The sequence below is a fragment of the Haliotis cracherodii genome, unplaced genomic scaffold, assembly GCF_022045235.1.
Source record: "Haliotis cracherodii isolate W230 unplaced genomic scaffold, xgHalCrac1.p SCAF_9, whole genome shotgun sequence".
Lineage (NCBI taxonomy): Eukaryota > Metazoa > Mollusca > Gastropoda > Lepetellida > Haliotidae > Haliotis > Haliotis cracherodii.
The window spans coordinates 3,484,774-3,496,836 of record NW_027266343.1 but is presented as its reverse complement, the minus strand read 5'-3'; the positions used below and the strand labels follow the sequence as shown (position 1 = coordinate 3,496,836).

At 37.7% G+C, this 12,063-nt stretch overlaps 1 protein-coding gene across 1 annotated transcript; it reads left to right on the top strand.

Moving 5' to 3' along the window:
- Nucleotides 1-9,850: 9,850 nt before the first annotated feature.
- On the top strand, nt 9,851-11,700 carry LOC139453212 (brain-specific homeobox protein homolog). The gene is made up of 3 exons (XM_071234840.1): nt 9,851-10,445; nt 11,041-11,161; nt 11,491-11,700. Exons 1-3 carry the CDS (start codon nt 10,034-10,036, stop codon nt 11,696-11,698), a joined length of 741 nt encoding a protein of 246 aa, XP_071090941.1. The 5' UTR covers nt 9,851-10,033; the 3' UTR covers nt 11,699-11,700.
- The last annotated feature ends 363 nt before the right edge of the window (nt 11,701-12,063 follow it).

The window sequence follows — 12,063 nt, the reverse complement described above, 5'->3', positions numbered from 1 at the left end:
GGAGGAGGAGGAGGATTTATGAAAATGGTGGTGGTGGTGGTGGTGGTGGTGTGATGATGATGATGATGATGATGAGGTGGTGGTGGTGGTGGTGGTGTGATGGTGATGATGATGATGATGATGATGGTGGTGGTGGTGGTGTGATGATGATGATGAGGAGGAGGAGGAGGAGGAGGAGGAGGAGGATTTATGAAAAGCATATTTGTTGTACTATAGAGTGATATGTCAATACTGTTGACGATGGTTTAGCGAAGGGTTATAGCAGTTATGCTGTGTATTATTATTTTATTGCACCTGACGTCTCATTTAAATAAAATATCAAATATTTAAATATATTTAATATACAAAAATACCATATCTCTACATACGATAGAAAGAACATTTTATTTGATGGTCCATATGTTATTTTCTTATTGGGGCAGGGATTGCTGCATGTCCACCCTCATGGCTCTTCCTTAAAATTGTAACAATTGTTTCAAATTGAAACCGGTAGATGGCGAAAAAAATACGCAAATTATGTAACGCCTGAAATTGTGGGCGAATCACACCGCCTCTTCAGACGCCGGGCATATTCCTATGCCTAAGATCAATATAGATCCCCAAAATATGCTCGAGCTGCAGGAACACAGTTGTAATGCTCTTATAAAATATGAGAACTGAAGACTTTCTCACATCGTATTGCCATTGTTACATACATTGAACTCGATTCATGTCATCTTTGTGTAACATATTGAACTATGCAAACTGTCGCTAGTGGTCTGTAGACTATTAAATTAAAATATTCTGAATCTTAAATTATCTTTGCTCTTCTAAGTGATTATTGAAAATGTGGACGATAAAACACAAAAACTAAAGACACAAAACATATTTACATAGGGGAACAACGTACATCTCTTCGTTTTTCTAAAAACAAAATACAAAAGAAATGAGACATAGACCCATATCGTAGGTTGTAATTAAAGTATATGCTAAATGGGCTTCACACATTGTACCCATGCGGAGAATCGAACATTCTTACATCACTACAACATAATGACATACCATTAAGATAATTTCAGTAAAGACGCCATGTTTACATATATCGGCAAGACTATTGATACCATGTACCAATAGATCGACTGGTTTTGTATACAATACACGAAGGTAATTATTAATAATATTTTTTCAAATTCAGCTACTTCGTTCCAATTAAGGTGTATTAATTATACGATAACGAACCGTATACATTCACAGGGCGTTTTAAGAATCATTAATGGGCGAATTATCGATTTAACGTTATCCAAACCAACCAATTGTTCATTTTCTGTAAATAATCATCAATAAATCTATTTCAAGACGAGGACGCTAATTAGGAAAAGATCGATGTTCGCTGGGGATTTCAAACACACGCCTAAGTTGTTTAATTTTTTTCTTAATCACTCCATATATTGCTATTAAGGAATACATCGAAGAGGAGACAAATGGCATAATCTTTATAGACTTTTATTCAACTGCACGTATCCATTATGAGTGAAGTATTGAAACGCTATTAGCAAAAATCAATCATGTCTGTTTTCGTTAAGAACTTTATGGGAGCTTTAATTGAACTACAGATCGATGTCTTTGATTGAGCAGGCAATTAATTTAAGTAGTATTGTACACCGACTGTGAAGGATATGCCGGTATGGATTGCCGAGCAACATCTTAACAGTCTGACAACAGCCTAGCAGTACCGGGGGTGTTTACAGATAAATATATAGATACATTTTTTTTAATTCGACGGTTGGATTCGTAAGTGTCCGTAGTATGATGATAGAGCCTAAAGTGTTAACAAATATCACAGTATCACTTCCTTATAGTTGCAAGACAGAGCCAAAACCGTCAACAAATATCACAATATCATTGCTAATAATTCATATACTTTATAGGACCCTTTGGAATTCACCGATGATATTCAGGGTATGGCCTTGAACCATAACCAGTTAATTTGAACGGATCCTCCTTTCGCAATCATAGTGGTGTGTTTTGGAGCACTGGTCGGAATATTGCTTAGTGCGGCATTAAAAAAAACAAACAAACAAATTAAATGATGGGTGGGTTATTTGTCAATAAACCGTTAATAGCAACTCAAAATATGAGGGGCGGTGGGATAGCCTACTGGTTAAAGCGATCGCTTGTCACGCCGAAGACCTGGTTTTGATCAAAACTCGAAATATCGTGGTCTTATGCTTGACTTAAAGCCATATAATTATATATTCTCTATTCCTCCACAGGAGAACTAAATGATAAAAGTTACATTCCATAATATGTTGTTTCCTGAGATTACATTACGATTGGAGATCATTAGATGACTATGGTTACATTTTTCTCATTTTTCATTACGCACATTTAATGATGCATAGTCCTGCCCATTTTCTGGTGTCCCCCGCCGTGATATTGCAGAAATATTGCTAAAAGAGGCGTAAAACCAAACTTACTCCTATAAATTATCGGACCTGACACACCAGTGTGCCACGAGTCACGATCTGTAGGGGTGCGATGACACTCAGTAAGCCTGCAATGTCACACACTGTGACATTTCGATCTCCATTTTAGTCGATTCTGGGCGATAGGGTAGCTTATTGGTTAAAGCGTTCGCTCGTCACACCGAAGAACCGGGTTCTATTCCCACCATGAGTACAAGGTGTTAAAGCTAGGATACTAGGGTCCTAAAATCTAATGTTTAACTCATGGGGGGGGGGGGGGGGGGGGGGGCAAGAAGTAGCCCTAGTTAAAGAAGATAGACTCGAACATGCGCTCGCAACTTGATGGCGACGTATATTGGAGGACGTTATTTTGTGAGGAGTGTGTCTAGCGAGTTGTTCCCAACAGATATAGCTGCATTGGCAACGCGGATAAACGCGATGGTCGAGCGATCGCATCCCAAAACGGGAGAGATATGACAATCGTCATTGGGAGAAAAGGTACTGGTAATCGACCTAGGATTGTGAGAATTTGCAGGAAATACATGTATATATAAAATGGACTTTTCCGAGGTCGGATACTATTGAAGGAGTCATCATTATTAAAATAAGGGTAAATATATTTAAAGCTTGTACATTTCATCATCATCCTTAAACAGGTTGTACATAATGTTTATATCTCACATAAGAAATAGACGACGCGTGGTCGTTGCTTATCGTACAAAAAAACACTGCAGAAAGAATAAACCACTAGGGACTGCACCCCTCATGGTTTATTCTCCCTGCAGTGTCGTTTATTTCTTGAATAAAACACTCATGGCAGAAATACTAACATTTAACACATGTGCTTCATCTCCTGAAACATGGGGAGCTATGGGGTAGCCTAGTGGTAAGCGTTCGGTCGTGATTCCGACGGCCCGGGTTCGATTCCCCACATGGGTACAATATGTGAAGCCCTTTCTGATGTCCTCCGCCGTGAAATTGCTGGAATATTGCTAAGAGCGGCGTAAAACCATACTCACTCACTTCAAACATGAACAATGAAATATCGACAATACGTTTTGTTTGTAACTTAAACTTGCTTACATGGGGCTACAGGTTTTCAAGGCAGAATATTGTCAGTCTATATTTTAATTATGTTTTTTGTTTTGTTTTGTAATTGTGTATTGTACAAGGGGTAATTACAGTTCGCGACAGATTATTTACGCTATCACGCTTCTTGGTATCGTTTGAAACAACTAAACAAATGACGTTTGTTTTCCAGTACGCCTCAAAGTGCAAAGCGATTCGCAACTGACGTTCACTGAATCAAACTCCGATTGAGAGGTGCCTTATTATACAGAAAAGCAATGTACCATGTTATAGGCCATTTACGCTTATTAAACTCTCTGATTCAACCAGCAAATTTCAAATACAATTCAAAATTAAAGTCAGTGACAGTTTCCGATCAACACTTACAACAACTATCCTTCCCATGAAGCCCTCATTTTACCAAATATCCGCAATAGCTGATCGAGACTATCTCTCCCTGATGACCTTAAACTGATTGATGAATTTATTGTTGCACACATGCCTAATTGATTCTTAGATTGACGTGGCAAATGCACGTTTTGAGCATGTTTTAAATACGTGTGAACATGCCGCATGTACCCCCATGACTGGTGCTTTCAATATGGCGGCTAACAAAGGGAGATAAGCGACCCGCATGGCTGGTCAATAACATAAAAGGGTTTCGGGTTTTAATTAATCAATTAGCTGGTATCAAACCAATTAATGTGTAAGACTAACTGACGATGATACGGGCGATAAATATTCATAGTGGTTTGACTCGATACTTCAAATATCGTTCTTTTTAATATTTCGTTATTTTTCCAGTGTTTGTCGTTTGTTCAGTGCCCCGAAGAACTATAGATTTTTAGTGCAAAGGCTCTGTTTACATAATGAAATTTGTATCTTGAAGGCAGACGCGAGTCTTAACCATCATAATTCAAGAATCAATGGTACACTTGTAAACAAGCTAAGTGCATGAGGATGGCCGACATTTTGATCCAGTGCGGTCCGCACATTCTCAGCCTTGTATTATATGAAAATAACCATACAAATAGGATAGTCATCCCTACCCGTCCGACTTTAATTCAGACGACAAAAAATGCTATTTTTGCATTTCAATCATTGTGTAAACTACGGAAGACTTTTAGGACCTTTTCTATTTTTTCTTAAAATTTCTAGATACTAACTTCATATTTCAAGATGTTATGTTAATATTTTAAGATACATACTACGTTGAAACTCCAAGATGATCATCTTGAAATTCCAAGATGATCATCTTGAAATTTCAAGATGATAAGTTTAAATTTTAAGATTATAACTTGAAATTTGAACTTCGTATCTTGAAATTTCACCTTAGTATCTTGAAATTTGAACTTCGTATCTTGACATTTCAACTTAGTATCTTAAAATTTAAAACAACAAAAAACAAATGGCCCTAAAAGGTTTCCGCAGTATACATTTACTGCATCCATACTTTACTGCTATGATGCTGTATCATAGTGACCTATAACAGTGCAAGCCTTGACACAACCACGATCAATGATCAGTGTGAATTTAATTTACAGTTTCAGAGCCCTGCGGAGTATGTGGTTTATACAATTCAATCAAGAAATAGAATCAGTTCGCAATATTAGAGCTGCGTCAAATCAGTATGTGGCTGATAGCATCAGCAGCGATCCACCCCGGCCAGGGAGGGTGGCGACACGCCCACTGAGTTGTGTTTTCATTTCTCGGACGTTTGTATACTGTAAGACTCAAGGTTGTGTTGAGTTGCTTCTTATTTTCATAAGAGGGATCGAAAACAGTTTACTGTTGCTATGTATATCACCGCCATCACAGTTAACTCATGACAAGCGAGGGCAAAGCGTTTCCAGGTCGAAAACACACCAGCACAGGTTTTAGAAAACAAGACTAAACCCCCCTCGAAAACATCAGTTCGTGTATTCGATCTGGAATCTTTATTCAAAGCTCGATTTCTATTAAATAAAGTATACGTATTTTGAGGTAAATAATTTAGGAAGGTTTTATAAATTTGTATTATATTCTATATATGGTTTATAACCAGTCGAAGCTGTAGAAGTTCTCTGTGAGTCCTACAACTATTCTTACAGGACGATCCGTATCCCCTATAGTAGTGACGTATTGAAACACTGATTTAAACAGGAACGGATGAGAGGATACGGTAACCGCAGCTACCTGACCGTATTGTTCTTTACTTTTACATAAGTTTCTGTTTGTAATTATTATCCCCTCGACAACAATCTCCTCCTCAATTATACTAAACTGCTCATTTTACGCTACAACACACGTAGATTCAGTATTTACATAAGCAGTTTGCTCTGCGTTCACTTCCAGGAATCCTAGGTATTGTTACGCGGGCCTCTGCCCTATGTAAGAACTTGCCACTAAAGTGTGAATTGGTTTAGCTCGAGTTCAAAGCATCGTCTTGTAACCAACACCACTCTCAAAGTGGCGAACCCTCCAAAGCTTACAAACTTTTTCGAATAAAGTTGATTGCTTCGGATAACCCTCTTTGTGAGGGGAAATTAGATGGATCATCATTTAAAGCTAAGGGTTCCTCCTTGATCGGCTAAAGTTCATTAGAATTGCACGTGCACTTCAGCGTGGGTGTTCCAAAGCCTGAAACCTGCTTATACCCGAACAGATTAGATGCTCATTTCCAAGCAATCCATGAAAGGCGATTCTCAAGTTTCGCAAGTAAGAGCATTTCAAGTTATGGAAATCTTTCTCCGCATGTTCTGGCCATGCTTATTGCTTAACTACCCGTAAAGTCTTCTGATGCCGGGAGGCTCGAACGACAAACTTCATCGACTTGGTAATTAAAAAGATGGTTTATCGAGAACACCGTTTCTCCTTGAGACCCTCAACAGTTAATTCAATTACGGGTGTCTTTATTGACGAAGATCCACCCTGATTCTGTCCGGGGTACGTTGTAAGCCGGGAGGGCTGTTTTCTTAGCATTGTCGCCATGTTTTCGGATTCGGTCACTGGAAAGCCACAATGCCCCCCAGCACTGCGGTGGAGGGCGGAGTGTTGATGCGTGGAGTCCTTAAGGGCCTGTCTAAACCCTCCAGTGACTTTGATAACTGGTCTTAAAGAGGGTGATTGAGGGTGGATTGTACCCAGAGGCATTCTGTCTCAATTATGGTAAACAAGGCTATTATAATAAACAAAAGATGAATGAGTGCTTAAGTGTATGCCAGACCTGTGTTTCATTACGGAGAGATAACACTCTCTGGTGGTCGCGGGGACAACAACATTGTCTCGGCTGTGCTATAACTCTTGCCTTTAATCGAAATACATGCTCATTTGTAAAATTTTATAGATTTTTCTATTTTAATATAAAAATTAAAAAATCCTTTAATGGCATTTTCCATAAAAGATGTTTCAATTTGTGTGCAATCTAAAACACAAATTGAAAAAATGTTATCTGAAGGTTATCCGAAACACATTTCTTGTTGTTGTAATTTTATGTTTAGTACTTGTTTACTTATTGATTTCATTGCACCCAAGAACTGATCGTCATGGCAAAGGCGGATCCAGCATTTTATAAAAGGGAGGGGTACAAAATATCAAAATCCGCTCTCAGTCAAATTTACTGACTACAACATACTGCGTTTGGTTTTTAAAAGGGGGTGGGGTGGTCCAGGCCCCCTGGGCCCCCACTCACCCTCCCCATCTCAGGATCCGACAATGTCACGGCGTCATCGTACGTTCGCCAGTGTATTGATTAGACACATGGTTTTACCACTTCACTACATGGAAACAATAAATCGGAATTTATCAAAATGTCTACATTTACCAAGACATGATCAGTGTCCATGTGTCAGGATAAACACTTGACTATTTATATCAATAAATAATTGGAAATTGTTTTGTCCATTTTATGGCAATAATTCCAGATATAATGTTTTGGCATTCCCACAATAATGATATGCCTGCCAAACACTGTAATAAGCATAGTAATTAAAGTAATATTACGTTTGTTATTAGGGAGTCACATGTCTGCTATGCAATGAACGTGATGAAACAGGTAAAATAGACTGTTAACGGTAAAATATGGTAATTTAGAATTATTTTCACAAGAATGTACAAAAGATTATAAACATTATCAAAACGTTACTAGGCTGAAAATAGTAGCCGTAACTCTGCAAACTTAAGGACCAAAACACAACTATGATACCTGTATCAAATACATCACCATCGAATAACCATTTATTGTTTCATTTTAGCCACCATCAAACATGAACGTATACTTTCTTCTGCCCGGGAGGATATTTTACCATTCTATAATAACATGGAACTATCCACGTGTAATACATAGGAGCGTCGACCTAGGGAACGCGCGTCTGTTAATATATAGCCTTCCAAATTCTGACAAAAAACAATTTGTGGTTTCTTAATGACCTACTCCACTATTTTATACTGCATTGCAAATATCATATTCACAAATTCCAAGTAATAAAAAAGATTGAAATCGAAATCTCCAGAGTACGTTGTGTTCCGCAAGCATTTAATAACCAAAGACCTCACTGATTTCCTTCTATCAAAAATGTACAAAAATATATCACCTCTATTATCTCAATCTCAAATAATATTTAAAAATATGATTTTTCCTGCAGGTATGCAATATTACAAAGGGAACGGGAAAATATATGTAATTGTTCGTCTTCGTGAAGGAAGAACCGCTATCAGGACTTAAAGCATCTGAAACACTGGGACAAGATATCGAGGGCGGGACTCAGAGACAACGGATTTACTTGAACATATCCGGCATTTCATCCAGTGTTTCCGCTTAATGTTGAACAACCTGTGACCTGTATAATTACTCTGTTGGTTAAATATTCCGTGTAAAGTTGTTAATGACTTCGTTATAGCTCAGGGCTGCTGGCAACATTTGGTGGGGTAGAAATAATTACGGATAATTATACAAGGTCATGCTAACACTATCTTGTCTATTACAATGCTGGTGCCATGTACAACTGGTATAGGGGGGCAATCTCTTATCACAGTGTCACGTGCGACCTCAATTAAGGAATTACTTTTGGGGTATGTGTTTGTTCTTGGAATAAATCTGACATCCTTTCAACATAATTCGAAGAAATCAGCTAAAAAAAGGGGAAATGAGCAAATTCAAGATATGGAAACTTGATATAGTTAATTTGTATGTGTAATGTCATGATCTGTATTGGTAAACAATATTCTAAAATACCTCAGAATAAAAAAAAATAATTTTTTTTTTAAAAATACCTCAGAATAAAAAATAAAATTATTTTTGAAACAGCTTTAATATTCGGTCTTTTACCAACCACCGTGACATCAAATCATTAGTTATATATGTCTAGTAAAATACAGATTCCTCTTACAAACAGTTATACAGTAAATTCCTGTGTTGTGCATGCATGGATACATTCTAAAAGTCAGGGTTATACAAGCGTCGATTCACACTCGTATATATTCAATTTTATTGTCGAAAATATTCCTTTCTTTAGATAATTAAAGCATTAGAAGATATATGTGCATTTTCAATCTGTAGATTCAGATTTTGTATGTAGATTTTTAAACTCAGATTCTATTGTTGCATGGAAAAATCCTACGAGATAAGAAGGGTTTAGTTATCTTATCTTATTATTTATAATTATTTTGTACAAGTCTGAATTGCAGGCAGTTTACATTATATTATATATAAACGTTAGATATGTGTAACTTCCATAAAATGTATTCCTGATTATTTCTGGAATTATATAACATACAGCCATGGGATATTTTCCTCAATTCAAAATAAGATAATTCGTATCGGTCGCCATAAACATTTTAACTGCAATTGTGGTCCATTTCTTCTAATACCGTCTCAGACATATTTACATGTTTTACATGAATTCCCTGCGCTGCGCGTGAAAGGCTTGTTTACCCGCAAACGGCGACAGTTAGGTGTTGCTAATTGCTCGATGTGTTTCTAGGAGATTGAGGGTTATCTGTAATAGGATGTTTTCTTGTAAGACGGTGATCTGCGCTGGCCGTTATTTCACGCCAATGCGGGGATTTTAGCGATTTCTTTTGTGTCCATTACTTGTTTCATTTCCTCGTTCTTTTGTTGTTCTTTCAATAACTCTTCACCCTCAATTTTCTCTCAGCGCTGGCTGCAATTGGATCGCGACAGTAGAACGTCTTAGGCTAGGCCCTGCGCTCTGATTGGTCAATTGAACTGCGGGTCAGAGGGGATGTTATTGCAGATCTTCACAATAAGTGCCGCCTCCCCTATGGTTTATAAACTACCGCAGAACGCTAGCTGTTTATATCACTCTTGGCTTTCTACAAGGAAGGACCTGCCTGGGAGTTAAAAACATTGCACACTTGAAGTTAATTGTATTTGAAGAAACGAATTTATCACAAGATTCCTTCGATTCTTGGATTTATTTCGTGGACATTTACTGCCGTGGCATTTCTTTGCTGTTTTCTCCGATTAACAAATTGGACCTTTTGATCTAAAATTTGGAATTAATTTTAATCAAAACTTGAAAATGCAGGCTGGAGCTTACGCTGAGAATGGTATGTCACCATATCTACTTTGGCCCTACATGCAAATGTACCCTGCGCAGAAACAGGAAGACTGGTCGCTCCACCCCGCCTTCATGCAGACCCTACCTACCTGCCAAGTGTACTGTCGACCCCAAGGGACATTTAAGGGCTCCCCAAAGTCTGCTGCGTTCACCATAGATGCTATTTTGAGTGGGGACGGGAAATCTCCGGAACGTGCACTGGATAACAAGCCTTACCCCACGGGATGTGACACCACCCCCAGACAGAGGTACACGGAGCCTGGGTACACCAGCCGCCGACACCAGCGTCTCCAGGCCTCCAGCCCCTACCCCGGGCACCGTCAGGCACACAGCCCCACCCTCAGCGATGACAAGGAGAGCCCCAACCAGAAAGGTATGTTGAACATTATATCATTGTAGAGAAAAACAAGATGTCAAAAGAAATCTGAAAATCAACTGTATATTCGAGGCGGGTAGAATTTTGTGTTCATTTTATTCATAAAAAAACTATGGTGAACGTGCGAAAATAGAGATATATAGTTATCTATTTTTTTACACTGGGAAAGAACTTTTATTCAACCCTTTTATTATTTCGATATCCATTGTTTGATAACGGTAATGCGCTTTAATAAATTACCATCTCAATATTTTAGTCACATTACGATTTTGTTTTCGGATTACATAACGAAATTATGCCAAAGCAAAATTACTTCAAAATATTTATGTATTATAAAAAATAACCGTGTCAATCCTGTATCATACTAAAATAATGCAAGCAATATTTATTTCTTTTAACTAGATAGCAGAGTCCGTTTGATTTAATTAAATATACACTTGTATTCTATTTTGGCTACATCAGGCAATTTATTTCACCAATACAATATGTTCCATTTACTTGATTCATCATATTCTAAATGCGAAAATGAAAGATATCGCAATATGATTGAAATTATGAACAATTACTGTATAAATATGTTTCTTATTTTCAGACAAAACAGAGAGGAAATCTTCAGGCAAGGGAAAGCGTGTCCGCACAATCTTCACTCCGGAACAGCTGGAAAGGCTAGAGGAAGAATTTGAGCGGCAACAGTATATGGTGGGCACTGAGAGGTAAGCATCATAATTTTGTATTTTACTTCGCGAAACAATATTTTTTTTCGTCATATTTTTATTTATATGCCTCATATTAGACTTTGATGTTTGAACAAAGTTCTCGTATTTCCACTTTTCGAAAATTCTTAAATTCATGATGTATTTTAGTTTTGAGAGATTAAAATTAAAATAAAGAATTTGTTGCATTTTATTTTATTATTTTCAGTTAAAAAAACTGGCATGCATATTTATTGATACAAGTACATGAAAACTTCTCTGTTTATATATTTCATATTCATATACAAACTAAAAGACAATGCTATAACGATATGATTTATGTTTTTCAGATATTACTTGGCCGCATCGCTCAACTTGACGGAAGCTCAAGTCAAAGTGTGGTTCCAAAACCGAAGAATCAAATGGCGCAAGCAGAATTTTGAGCAACAGCAAGCAAAACTCGCCACACTAGACATCTACCAAGGTGAAGAATCCGACTCTGAATCTGAGAGCGAAGAAGAAGACCACAAGAGAACGCCAACACACCGCACATCTTGAATACTTATGGACATCTACCTAATACGTGCTTTCAAGAGCAACGCCCCCTTGTGGGCCCATGGAAGATAACTCTTAATCACTCAAGGTGCATAACTCTCAGTCACTGATGACAACCGTGCACTGATAGATCGTGCTGGCCAAATCGTAGGCAAAATACGTGCAATTGTCAAAGCTAAATATGCGGAACTTTGCAAGGGAGCCATTTATTACCTCACCTTACAAACGGAGCGAGATTGAAAGGGTAAACCTGATTTCTTTCGTTATTCCGGTATTTGTGGTATAAAAGAGGAGAGAGAGAAAGCTTTGTTTCAACAGTGGTAAAATGTTTGTTGTGAATATCTGCTTTCTATGTATATTTGATTATT